Source organism: Oncorhynchus gorbuscha, linkage group LG20, assembly GCF_021184085.1.
Source record: "Oncorhynchus gorbuscha isolate QuinsamMale2020 ecotype Even-year linkage group LG20, OgorEven_v1.0, whole genome shotgun sequence".
Classification (NCBI taxonomy): Eukaryota; Metazoa; Chordata; class Actinopteri; order Salmoniformes; family Salmonidae; genus Oncorhynchus; species Oncorhynchus gorbuscha.
The window spans coordinates 27,997,199-28,011,398 of record NC_060192.1 but is presented as its reverse complement, the minus strand read 5'-3'; the positions used below and the strand labels follow the sequence as shown (position 1 = coordinate 28,011,398).

The window sequence follows — 14,200 nt, the reverse complement described above, 5'->3', positions numbered from 1 at the left end:
GCCATGCACGCCTCCAACTCAATCATCAAGTTTGCGGACGACACTACAGTGGTAGGCTTGATTACCAACAACGACGAAACGGCCTACAGGGAGGAGGTGAGGGCCCTCAGAGTGTGGTGTCAGGAAAATAACCTCACACTCAACGTCAACAAAACAAAGGGGATGATTGTGGACTTCAGGAAACAGCAGAGGGAGCACCCCCCTATCCACATCGACGGGACAGTAGTGGAGAGGGTAGTAAAGTTTTAAGTTCCTCTGAGTACACATCACGGACAAACTGAATTGGTCCACCCACACAGACAGCATGGTGAAGAAGGCGCAGCGCGGCCTTTTCAACCTCAGGAGGCTGAAGAAATTTGGCTTGTCACCAAAAGCACTCACAAACTTCTACAGATGAACAATCGAGAGCATCCTGTCCGTCTGTATCACCGCCTGGTACGGCAACTGCTCCGCCCACAACCGTAAGGATCTCCAGAGGGTAGTGAGGTCTGCACAACGCATCACCGGGGGCAAACTACCTGCCCTCCAGGACACCTATACCACCCGATGTCACAGGAAGGCCATAAAGATCATCAAGGACAACAACCACCCGAGTCACTGCCTGTTCACCCCGCTATCATCCAGAAGGCGCGGTCAGTACAGGTGCATCAAAGCAGGGACCGAGAGACTGAAAAACAGCTTCTATCTCAAGGCCATCAGACTGTTAAACAGCCACCACTAACATTGAGTGGCTGCTGCCAACATACTGACTCAACTCCAGCCATCCAGTACCATCACTCATTCATATATCTTCATGTACATATTCTTTATCCCTTTACACTTGTGTAAAAGCATTTAGAAATAAGCATTTCACTACACTTGCATTAACATCTGCTAACCATGTGTATGTGACAAATAACATTTGATTTGATTTGTATGACGCTACAAGCTTGGCACCCCTGTATTTGGGGAGTTTCTCCCATTCTTCTCTGCAGATCTTCTCAAGCTCTGTCAGGTTGGATGAGGAGCGTTGCTGCACAGCTATTTTCAGGCCTCTCCAGAGATGTTTGATCGGGTTCAAGTCCAGCTCTGGCTGGACCACCCAACTAAATTCAGAGACCAGTCCAGAAGCCACTCCTGCGTTGTCTTGGCTGTGTGCTTAGGGTCGTTGTCCTGTTGGAAGGTGAACCTTTTCCACAGTCTAAGGTCCTGAGCGCTCTGCAGCAGGTTTTCATTAAGGATCTCTCTGTACTTTGCTCCGTTCATCTTTTCCCTCAATCCTGGTTTCCTTTTAGGTTGTGGATGTGTCACTGCAACCTTAAAGGTCCTAAATTATGTCACCATTACACTTGATTCTAAGCAATGGTGTGCTGCCATTTTTATTGACTTGGACAAAGCTTTTGATACTGTAGACCATTCCATTCATGTGGGCCTGCTAAGGAGTTTTGGTATGTCTGAGGGGTCTTTGGCCTGGTTTGCTAACTACCTCTCTCAAAGAGTGTCGTGTATAAAGTCAGAACATCTGCTGTCTCAGCCACTGCCTGTCACCAAGGGTGTACACCAAGACTAAATCCTAGGCCCCATGCTCTTCTCAATTTACATCAACAACATAGCTCAGGCAGTAGCAAACTCTCTCATCCATTTATATGCAGATGATGCAGTCTTATACTCAGCTGGCCCCTCCCCGGATGTTTTGTTAAACACTATACAACAAAGCTTTCTTAGTGTCCAACCAGCTTTCTCTTCCCTTAACTTAGCTCTTAGCACCTTCAAAACAAGGGCCATGTGGTTTGGTAAGAAGAATGCCCCTCTCCCTACCTGTGTGATTACGACCTCTGAGGGTTTAGAGCAAGTACTTGGGAGTATGGCTAGACTGTTCTTCTCTCAGCACATATCAAAGCTGCAGGCTATGGTTAAATCTACACTTGGTTTCCTCTATCGTAATCGCTCCTCTTTCACTCCAGCTGCTAAACTAACCCTGATTCAGATGACCATCCTACCCATGCTAGATTTTGGAGACGTAATTTATAGATCTGCAGGTAAGGGTGCTCTCGAGCGGCAAGATGTTCTTTACCATTCGGCCATCAGATCTGCCACCACTGCTCCTTATAGGACACATCACTGCACTCTATACTCCTCTGTAAACATCTCTGTATACCTGTTGCAAGACCCACTGGATGATGCTTATTTATAAACCCCTCTCAGGCCTCACTACTACGTATCTGAGAAACCTACTGCAGCCATCATCCTCCACGTACAACACCCATTCTGCCAGTCACATTCTGTTAAAGGTCCCCAAAGCACAAACATCCTTGGGTCGCTCCTCTTTACAGTTCGCTGCAGCTAGCAACTGGAACGAGCTGCAAAAAAACACTCAAACTGGACGGTTTTATCTCCATCTCTTTGTTCAAAGACTCAATCATGGACACTCTTACTCACAGTTGTGGCTGCTTCATGTGATGTATTGTTGTCTCTACCTTCTTGCCCTTTGGGCTGTTGTCTGTGCCCAATAATGTTTATACCATGTTGTGGTGCTGCCATGTTGTGTTGCTACCATGTTGTTGTCATATTGTGTTGCTATCATGCTGTGTTGTCATGTGTTGCTGTCATGCTATGTTGTTATCATAAGTCTCTCTTTATGTACTGTTGTGGTGTCTCTTTTGTCGTGATGTGTGTTTTGTCCTATTTTTTTATTTTATAAATCCGTCCCCCTGTCCCCGCAGGAGGCCTTTTGGTAGGCCATCATAAATAAGAATTTGTTCTGAACTGACTTGCCTAGGTAAATAAAGGTTAACTAAAATAAAATAAAAGTGACTTGAATTGGAAGGTGACAGAAGGTATGGAATTGATTTTTTTAAATGTGTGTATTTTGTATGTCAGCTTTCCCATTTTTTTACTACAATGGATTTTTTTCTATAGGACCGCCATAACACCATAGAAGAAGAAAGTTTCTGAGTGACCGTTTACGCAAAGATGTTAATAATTAAACCAAGATAAACCACAACCCATCGTTTCAAATGGGAACAAGTGAGTAAGAGTGGGCGGAACAAGCAAGGAGGTTGGCAGTGCTAATCACAATTTAGCGAGATTCTATTGGAGTCTTTCCGTTAGGGGACGTCTACTCTGAAGTGCGCGTGTGCAATAACTCAATTCACCTTTGCACTCCTATACAACACAATTCGTTTTTTTCCTTTGGCAAATGGTACATTTGACAAAAATTTGTCCACTCTGTTTTGGGAACTGAAATCTGTATTGAGATCAGATGTTTAATCAATGAGATGATTAGCAGGACGTCGGCCAAAATTCATCTCGTTCCATCTTCTGTAGTGAGTGTAAACGCCAAGCGGATTGCTTCACATCTGGTGAAATATGTCTCATTGTTCTAACTGTGCCTCAAGCGTTTGCAGCACTGAGGGTTAGTTATACAAATATTTGGCTGGGTATAATAAGATTTGCAGCGGCACACCCTCCACCAAATATTTTTGTTGTTGTTGCACATTTCTATGTCATTTAACTTTCGTACAGTATTTTCGTTTCGACGGATCTGACTGTGGAAGAACGAAGGCGTTTAGTGTCGGTTACAAAATTGAAAGGTAAATTACTATTAAAATGTCCCATTACAAACAACTAGTTTTACGGGGTAGTATGCAAATCAACTTTAAAGAGACGTCGCTAGCTGGTAGCTAGTTAACGTTAGCCAACACAGGCTTTGGGAGAAGCGAGAACGTACAGTGTATTCAATAACAGATGGCTATTTAATCATGTAAACCGCAACGTTTGTTTATTAACGCGAGCTAACTAATGTTAGTTGACTTAGTTAGCTAGGTGGACTTGTTTTGCGAGACGATATCAAAACATAACGTTACTGATATAATATGGCCTACTATAGTCGAAGTTGTTTGGTACGTTGCGTTTAGTCATAACATCATCCCACATTTCCCCCCCACTCGTAGATCTCAAATTTTATCAGATCACGAACTACTTTTTATAGCAACTGTTACATAACGTTACAGCTGTAACTAGCTAATTAGATGTATATATTCGCACAGTTCTGACAACCCGGTGTAGCTAATGTTAGCTAGCTAACAAGCTACCGGCTAACATGTGCCCTTTTAAAATGGCCGCAAGGGTCGTGTGTGTCATGTCAGTAGCTAACTAGCTATAGTTTCGCAAAATCGGCTAGCTAGTTAGGCCTATTTTTACCACTAACTGGCACCTCTGTCAATGCAAAAACGTTATTTATTGTCTGCAGATTATTCAGTGTATCCCAAAGATGGTCAGACCTTACTCCGGACCTCCTCGGTTCAAACCCAGGTATGTGCAGAGTTACAACAAAAGGGGCAGTGTATACTAATTAATCATTGGAGATGTCAATTAATTTGGATTTTAGTCTATTTTACTTGTGTAGACTAGATGTGTCTAATGATATAAATAACATGAATTGTGTGGATGTTTCAAGTTTCTTCAAGACTTTGTTTTGTTATTCAACAGGCCCTACTCTGATGGCTACAACATGCCACATGAAGAGAATTACAGCCCCAGGAGTCAGAGAGGATTCCGGGGCCACTCAGGAAAGGTCCCTCCAAGCTGGAGAGATTCCAGAGGCAGAGGACGTGCTCACTTTGCCAAAAGGCCCCCACTGATGGGAGAACGGAGACCCCCACTGATGGGAGAACGGAGGCCCCCACTGATGGGAGAACAGAGGGAGCGACCTCATCAGTGGAGGTCCCAAAACCAGGATTCCTTCAACACATACCCCTCCCAAACGGAGCCCCATCATGGCCACAGGAGGCCTTCCCCTTCTGGGCCAAACCGTCCCCCCCCAGCTCAGCATAGGTCCTCCCCGCATACTCCTGGACAAGGGCCCCAGGGCCAGAGGGGTGCACTTATCCATGGAAACCACTCAGGTTACAGATCCCCCTCACCACGCCATTATCATAACCAACCTCCTGACAGGAGGCCACAACCCTCACAGTCCCCCCACAGTTCCTTCAGGGGCCCTCACAAGCACCCAAGTCCGTCTCACGAAGAGGACAGGAGCTGGGGTGTCCGGCCGCCTTATAGTCCCAGGGAGAGGCAGTTTGAGCGCCCAGGTCGCAGGGGGATGCGCTGGAATGGGCCAGGGCCCATTCCCCGACCACACAATGGTGAACGTGGGCCCTCTGGCTCCCCCCAGAGAAAGCCACGGGATTTTCATGGCAGAGATCCTTATCCAGAGAGGTACAGGAGTGAAGATACAGTATGGGCTGGGTAATATAAATGGAGGGGAAAAGTGTAAACTCACGTAGTCCTCTGCGTCAGAGGTCAAAATTATCGTTCAGTATTACAATGCTGATAAACAGTCAAATACAGTGATCTGATGTTATTACACTACTAGTCACCTGCCACTGGAAAGTATATGCTCTGAAGGTTTTACTCTCCTACCTGTATCATGGCATAATGGTGAAGGGCAGCATAAAGGAAAGCTAAACCTCCGTTTCCCACTTCGCACGATAATGGATCTTCCAATGTAATCATTTTTTGTATTGTTTGTGATGGATGTGCAGGTGGTCTGCTGAGCGAGATCCCAGGCAGCAGCATGGAGTGGTGGGAAGGGAGCGGGAGGGCAGCGGACGCCGCAGCGCTGAGTGGGCACAGGAAGGCAGCCCTCACCACCCTCCCCACAGATCCCCCACATGGAAAGGAGGTTGGTCGTCGTCCTCTTTCCACGAGAACAGCCCTCAGGCAAGGCCAAGTGGACCACCACACAAGAGGAAGTTCCAGGAGCGTGGGATCCCTCCTGCAGGCCCTGATGTGGAGCATGGTCACCCAAAGCGCCCTCGCAGAGAGATTCCACATTACTTAAACACCCCTAGGGGATTTGGCGGCCGTCCCTTGTCATTCAGGGACAAGAGTCGTTTGCTGAAGGGGCGTAAAATGAGAGCGGAGTCGGTGATGAGGCTCAAAGTACCTCCACCTCAGCCCCAAGGAGCAGAGATCCATGAAGAGGAAGGGCCTCATACGTCCAGGGGAAATGCGCCATCCAAGTTTGCTCTTCGGAGGGAGCGTTTCCAAGCAAATGCTGGCCCACTGAGGAAGAGGCCGATGCCCCATCAATCACCCCCCAACCCAGAAGCCAATTCAACCAAGTCTTCCAGGGACTCAGAGTCACAGAAGGAACAAGTGGACTCTCAGCGAGCTTTGAGCACACACAGGTACGGTATCTTCCTTCTCACTCTGGGAGCAGGGGCGTGATGATGTTTAGAAGGTCAATCTTCAAAGATATCTGAATATGAAGGGAATGCCAACTTACAGCCATTTTCCTGTGATGGAGGAAATTGAGTTACAGTGATGTCCTGTATCAGTTAAGTTTTGAAATCAAATATCCAAAGACCTCTGGGGTTGCACTTTCAAGTGTGCTGGCAGTGTACAAAATAATTCACAAGGGATTGTTCTGGGCGCCAGTCATTCAAAGTTGAATTAATATCTGCCTATTCCATACAATGTCATTGAAAGATACTAGAAAATCTCTGTGTTTTGCGAGGCCTGTCCCTCTGGTGCTATTGGGGTCTGAAGCTAGAGGTGCTCTGAGGAGCTTCTAGAGGTGCTCTTCTCTGACCAAGTGGAACCGTTGAAGAAACATTCTCACGATGCCAGACACAACAGAACCCCCTGACATAACAGAAGTTCAAAAGAGCAGTTCATACATGAAGAGGACTGCTAATAAGAAAACTGAGGACATTCGTTGCACACCAACATGCATGACTCATTAGGAAAGGAGGAGATTGATGTTGATCACCAGATAGAAGGCTCTGAAACTGGAAGCTGTCATACTGGTTCAGGTTACACAAATCTGTCAGTTTGAGCACTAACATTCAAATGGCAAATGACTATGCACCAGCTTCCATGAAGATGATGTCTTGAGGAACTTAGGGGAAAATGCATGATACTACCACTGGCAACAACGGGACAAGCGGCAAGAGGAGAGGACGATGCCATTAATTATTTATTTTTTAAACAACAAAAAAAAAAACATTTGAATAATTTGGTAGACCCCTATCCAGTGATTTACAGTAGTGAGTGCATAAATTCTCAATACTTTTTCATACTGGTCCCCCATGGGAACTAAACCCACAACCCTGGCCAAGTGCCACGCGCTACCAACTGAGACAATTGGGACCTTACGCTGTGATAATACATAGATCATACAATACTACTTTTAATTCTTAGACACAGAATGCAGACGTGCAGTTGACTCTATCTTTAAAAAAAAGATGAATTACTCCCCAAATGAACAATTTGACCTTCAAGAAGCAAACTGACAACTGAAGAGCTAATGGACCACACCTCTGTACATTAACAGCACACTGAACTTCATCTGGCTAGGCCAGTGAACAGTGGACTTTTTCTGCATGCAAGAATACATCAAATCAGTGTCTATACAGAACATATGCAGTGGACTAACAGTTCTCTACACTACACAGTGGATCTATACTCTACACCGCAAGTTTTGCAGAGGATGGCAGCCTTACAAGTACAACAATTGGAATGTTTACAAGCAAACAATGGATTCCATTCATACAAAGTGCAAGCTGCTTTACAACAATTGCTCTGTATGGCTTGTTTATTCAAGCGTACTAAGTTTTGACTGAAGATGTACAAGTGGAACACTGACCACCTCGAGCTGAATTCCTCACACTACTTTCACCAGACAGGATGCAAGATTACAAGATAATCCCCCTTTGAAATTGAATGCCCAGGGTTTGAAGAGGAGTTTAGATTTGGATGCTGAGACTGACCTTAACGAAGACAAGGATGAACTAAAGATCAACAGGGAAATCATGGATAGATGGACAATTTGGCTGAACAGATTAGACTCTCATCTCCCTTTTTCATCATTATTTCAATAGTAAGTGGAGAGAATTGACAGCCTTTCAAGTCTAGCTTCAAGTGAAAATCTGGACAGCAAGAGACCAGTTCCTCAGAGCTTTCGGCAACACTTTTCCATCCATGCGTGTCAATTTTCATTCTGAATTTGTGAGCAGCGCTACTGGGATGTCAGGTGGATTCGGGGTTGAGTGACAATACATCGGTAAGAAAACATGGACATTACGTGCTCTTTGTAAGTACCTGAGTGATGATCAGCTTTTATCAGTTTTTTTATTCCACATGTAGACCAATGGTCATTCCTGAGTAATTATGTGAATGTAGCTTTTCCAACAGAACTCTGTCCTTTCTGTTTGTCTTTCCATGTCGGTCCATTTTTTGAGATTACATGTTTTTGTTCTACAGAATAAAATAATTAACATTTTCCAGGGCATTATTTAGACTGATGGAATTTTCACTTACAGGGCAACATCTAAAGATCATGCTAGTAGTAGTAATGTTCTGCTCCGCTGCTTACTTAACCTGGCCTCACAGGCTCCGCTGATGGGATGCTCATCACTTGTAATTCTCTGTCTTGGCTGGTCCCGCCCCAGCCCTTCCTCTATAGACAAACGGCTGGCTCGTGACCTAGTCGTTGTGTCCCAGTGGCAGGCACCTGGGACTAACTCGAGCTCAAAGGACAGCCCCCCAAGGGATAGAAGTAGGACACCAAAAAACAGAACTGGCAAGTGGCCCCTGATTTGGTTTGGTCTCATTTAGTCTGTTGGCTAACAGTTTGTTTGATGCTCCTCAATGGGAATGCAATGTCTCTTGGTGAATTTAATATTATTCATTATGAGAATGATACCTCTTACTCACTCAACTCCTGACTTTTCAGAGCGCTATTACAATTCAGATGAACAACTTACGTTGAATGAACGCTTCTCTAAAATTCATGACTCCAGTCCTTCCCCTTCACCAAGAGACCGGAGATATGCGGAAAGGTAATCCACCAATATGAAAATCAATATCAAATATTTTATGTGCAGTGACTTATGATTGCATGGAATATAACCATTTGATTTGTTTAAATCTTGGTGCCTAGTGGTTATGGGTATTTGGTAATGATGTGTCACACGATGGGTGTGGCTTCACACCAATAACTAGTTTCATTCAAGGTTATTTAGTCAGATAATTCCCTTTTTCCTTGTTATTTTAGGCCAACGAACGTGCCACAGGAGAACCACAGACCTGAAAGACTCTTCAGGAAACCAGGACCACCGGTGAGAACTTCCTGATGGCTGGGTTCTTTGAAAGCTGAGTGTTCATAGCTTCAGTCTTGGGAGTGGGAACGTGTTTACTGTAATGAGTAGGCCGCCCAGGGATACAATATGTCGAATGTTGCCTCCCATATATTTTGGTAACCCCTGCGCAATTATATTTCTTGATAAACTCCCATTCCACCATGTATGCACATCCTTTACTCGTATGTCCCACAGAGATCAAGCTTCCGTCCCACTAGCCCAAATCGCAAACCAGGTCCTCCTCCTCAGAGAAGACCAGGCCCTGAACCGCCTGGTCCCTTTAGGAAGCCACTCATGGTATGTTGCATTTGTGAGCAGCTCCTATTATAACTTGTGGCCAGTAGGACTTGTCTTAGCCCACTGACTGTGTTCATGTGCCTCTTGGCCTTTTGAAAATGGAGGTAGTAATATCATGGGGATGAAGCTGTAGGTCACTGAAACTGCATTTCTGACCGGTGTTTGTTGAATTTCTTTCCCCCCTCTGTAGGGAGGCTTTGTGCCACGTCCTTTCTCTCAAAGGCCAGTGTTCAGGAAGAGCCAGAGCATCCTGTCCAAATACCGTAACATGCCGACGATGCGTCAACATGTACCCCCCCCCAACAGTGGGTCTAATTATCGCCGCTGGTGATCAAACTAGAGGGACCAAGGGCACAGTTCAGGGTTACACACCCTTTCCCCCTTGGCCTTGGGTTGCGTCTTTGTCCTGGACATGGTCCCCCAATGGAACTCTCCCTGTCGTCAGGAGTACATCAGAAAATGACAGTTGCACTGTTTTGACTATTTTTTTACATTTACATTTACATTTAAGTCATTTAGCAGACGCTCTTATCCAGAGCGACTTACAAGCGACTTGATGTGTTTAAATATACATAATAGGCTATCAGTTTCTAGTCTTCCAGACTGTTTATTATGGACATTGTTTTTTTGATTTCACAACTGTTACACCTCTCGTATCATGTAAATGAAATTATGAAGATTTTACCTTTTTATTGTTCCTAGTACCACTTGTTTTCCCCCAGTACTTAGAGAAACACTTTTTGCTGTAAAGTAGAAGCAGTCTTCAAGACGATTCCCCAAGGGCTGTTGAATATGATGCTCAGTCTAATTCTCAACCTGTAAAAACTACTGATGCCATCTTCAAGTCCTGCTCATTTCAACCTATGTACATTGTTTTTTGTTTAAGATATTGCAAATAAATGGCTCAACATGCCTTTTGTGAAATTTTCTGTTGTGCCGTAGGATACACAATAGAATTGGATCTATTGGATGTGTTTTCATAAGGACTGGGGAGATCTAGTTTGCATTTCACATTGCGTGTCACCAATTTCAAAGGTTAATGTAAAATGGATGCTTTATTACTGGTCTCCCTTTACTTCAATAGAAGCTTAATGGGAAAAAGCAGTGATCAGAATATAGCTGGGAAATTCAATAGACTTATCATTTATAAATACAATGATGTAGATGCTTTATGTAAATCAAGTCTTCACATCAGATCTCTTTCAGAGCCTAGTGGTTAGAGCGTTGGGCCAGTAACCTAAAGGTTGCTGGATCGAGTCCCCGAGCTGACAAGGTCAAAATCTGTCGTTCTGCACCTGAACAAGGCAGTTGACCTACTGTTCCCCGGTATGCTGTTATTGTAAATAAGAATTTGTTCTTAACTGACTTGCCTAGTTTAAGGTTAAATAAAATAAAATCGGGCTGCCTGTCTAAATGCAGGTAAGGCAAAACCTTGACAGATGTTAAAGACAAATGTACAGAGAAAGAATCTAATAGAAAAACGTGTGATAGAAGGAAATGCGCTGAAGTGAGGTGTGGAGACAGCTGTTCTCTGGTGTGCCGTAAATGCATTCCTTGGGGATCCCCAGTCTGACGAGCCGTTGGCGCTGTAGTGTAGGCTAGCCGTGTCCTTTCTTGTGATTGGTTGTACAATGTCACCATAAAAGGAGAGGACTGCAGGGGACCATTTGTTTTTATGGACAGAAAAGAGCAGAAGCTCAGCTATTCGATCAGGCCCATTGTCTATGTTGGACCGGTTGCATCCCAGAAGTGTCAAAGGTTTGACAGCTGAAGGAAGCTTGTGGGAATAACTGGTATAGATGTATAGAACAGTAAGAATTTAAATAAAGGAGACAAAGGTACAAATACACTTCTTTACAGGTTTGCTACAAAGGTAACATTAGGTAGCAGGAGGGTTACAAGACCACCATCCACTTTTACTCTACGAAAAAAGATTGCTTTCAGAGTGCAGTATAACTGCAGAATGCTGAAAATACTGTGTCCAAAATATTATTTTTACTGCAGTAATTTTGTAGTGTAACTGCAGTTACAGTGCAGTATTACTGTGCCACATTTGACTGCAGTGACTACTTTTACTGCTGTTTAAAAATGCATTTTTTTTTTGGTAAGGGTGGAGTTAGTTCCACTTGGAGTGAGAATGGTATAACAAAGGACAGGTTATGGTTAAATATCATTAAAATCCGACTCATTTAGACTGAGAGTCACATATCTCATCTCTGCATAATATACAAAAACAAATGATAAACTGGTTGCGCTTCATATTCCAATTCAACATCCAATCCAGCTTCCTCTTGACTTTTTCCATTCAAATTCAAACTCAAATTATGGAACTGACTTTGTGTTTTCATGGCATGCTGTATAGATCTCAGCACCCTGCTCTCCCCTCGGAGGATATTGGATAAATGTGTGTGTTCGATGCCCTGTAGTCTGTCCCTTTAAGTACTCCCAAGTCTGTGTCCCTGCAAACTAGTTGTATCAGGGACTGCCCCAATGGTATTGGTGGTAAGCATGTCTGTGTGCTAAACTTCGCCCAAGACCACCTCTCATCACACTAGCACAATTCATGTTAGGTTACAATGGAACCAGGAGTGAATGGTGTAGAGTTACCATCAATGGAGCTGTATTGTGATAGGAACACTGGCCAAACAAGGTGTGTACAGCAGAACTCCTAACAATACCAGCTAAGATTGCTGTTTTGTCAATCAGTCGCTGTCTATTTTCTTGGCTGTAACAAATAGTAACTGCTGACGCTTGGCATTTCTTCTACTGGGCACAGCACTCTGGTTATAGTGTATGCAATCATGTTATATTTCAAACAACAGTTGAACCTAGTTTATTTTCTTGATTCATTAATTATCCTCTTGGCTGTTGATATCTGATCAGTTTGACGCTTTTCAAAATAGGCTTGAACACGTGCATGTCTATGTTCTGATTGACTAATATGCTTAGTTGGAGAAATCCCAAAGACTATCTACTGACTTAACTCACTCCACTCTGTCATCATTTTTAGATAAAAATTCGAAGCTTCTGGAGCTCTTTTCTCACTTTCATTTTGTCGCTCGACATAATCACGTTGGCATTCTTCTGTGTCTCCATGGGCAACTATAGCTCTGGCCTTACCGTGGGTAAGCCATGTCATCATTCTCGAATCCTTTCTTATGTTCCTTTGAACTCACCTATGACGCTTTAGATTCTCCAAACTGTCATCAATGGCAAAACAATGTAATACTGCATGACACTCTGTTTTTGACAGCCTGTTGTTTTGCTTCAATGACCCCACCATTAATTAGACCTTCAAATCAAGTCAACAATTAATCTAATGCGTCTGTTGGTTTGCTCTATTTCTCCAAGACGTTGAAGATTTTGAGTCACACAGTGTTTCAGTCACAGAGACCCTGAACCAATTGGCAGCACGTGTGGCGGATGAAAGAGTTCAGTCACAGATTTTTTCACTGGTATGTATATTTGTACACTGATGTCAATGGCTATCTGGTTATTATTGTGGAGTAGTGAAGCATGCGAGAGGGGTTGTTTATTGTCTCTGAGGAAACTTTTCAACTACTCACTGTGTTCTGTTTGTGTCCCATTTGTCCTTGAGTTAAATTGACCTAATTTGAGCTGGCAAGATGGCAGACAACACAGACGTGCATTTGGCGTGTGTGAAATTGAAGTATTCCATATACTATAGTCATTAAGGACTACAGATCAAACGACCACAATATTAGCATAACTACATGTACAAAATAACAAAATCCTTCTTTCAATCCTCATGTTTCTCTGTCTGTGTTTGCTTGTGTCCTCTCAGGCTCCTCAGTCTGACCTTGACATACAGGAAGACGTACAGGTAGCCCCTACACAGGTGGGTGAGACTCAAGAGGATGAGAAAGAGGACCTCTCCTCTGACATATCACTCATCAGCAGCCTGGCAGCATCTACAAATACCCCAGTGTTACCTGTAATTCAATTGTCACCTTACTATGCATGCTGCCCAATGTCAATGTGGTCTATAGAGTTGCTTATTCAATCAATATTGTTCCATCAAAACATTTACACCCAAAAGGATCTTCTGCATGCCTCTTGAATTTGTCTGACCAGTTGTACTGTTGTGATGTGTCGTTGGACATGTGGTTAAAAATAAGCTTCACCGGCCTTCAAGGCCCACAATGCTCTCCTCCTCATTATCCACTGGTGTCAGTGCGCCACACCCCTTCTCCACACTCATCCCTGGGGCTCTCTCAGCTATCCTGCGTGCTACCCTGCCCCCTCACCTTACCTCTGACCCCAAGCCCAGGAGAGAGCCAGGTGCCCAGTGCCAACTGACCCTCGAGCAGCTGCGGACAGAGCTCCGGGACCTAAGGGATGAGGTCTAACTGATGAAGAGCCAGCACAAGTAAGTCTTTGTTTATCTCAGTGTGTGCAACTACAGTAATGTCTTCTGTTGTTAAAGTATCTCTGTTTGTGCAACTATTGTTTTGTATTGTTATTTCTGTGTGTGCAACTACAGTAATGTATTGTATTGCGTTTTCTAAGTGTGCCACTGATTTAAGATTTCTCTTCTCTATGTGTTAGCAAAGAGATTCAACTGCTGATGAATGAGCTGGATGAGGAGAAAAGGATTCACTTGTCATTACAGGTACTGCAGGTCTGTCGGGAGACGTCTGCATATGATCCAAGTACTGAATACATCACTCTATCAAATATGTACCTAACAGAGATTAGGGGTGTACCTCCACATTGTATTAGTGATCAATTTTATGACATTAACTTTTCCTGAC

General features: G+C 43.9%; 1 protein-coding gene across 3 annotated transcripts; it reads left to right on the top strand.

Annotated features, from left to right (window-relative positions):
• Positions 1 to 3,111: 3,111 nt before the first annotated feature.
• Positions 3,112 to 10,338, top strand: LOC124006956 (serine/arginine repetitive matrix protein 1-like). Of its 3 annotated transcripts, none has more exons than XM_046317148.1 (9): positions 3,112 to 3,305; positions 4,232 to 4,293; positions 4,471 to 5,199; positions 5,526 to 6,173; positions 8,439 to 8,569; positions 8,723 to 8,828; positions 9,044 to 9,107; positions 9,324 to 9,425; positions 9,616 to 10,338. In XM_046317148.1, exons 1-9 carry the CDS (start codon positions 3,258 to 3,260, stop codon positions 9,754 to 9,756), a joined length of 2,031 nt encoding a protein of 676 aa, XP_046173104.1. In that variant the 5' UTR covers positions 3,112 to 3,257; the 3' UTR covers positions 9,757 to 10,338. The 3 variants fall into 3 exon arrangements, with proteins under 3 accessions (XP_046173104.1, XP_046173107.1, XP_046173105.1); XM_046317151.1 differs by having other exon boundaries at positions 3,112 to 3,394; XM_046317149.1 differs by having other exon boundaries at positions 3,113 to 3,572.
• Positions 10,339 to 14,200: the final 3,862 nt, after the last annotated feature.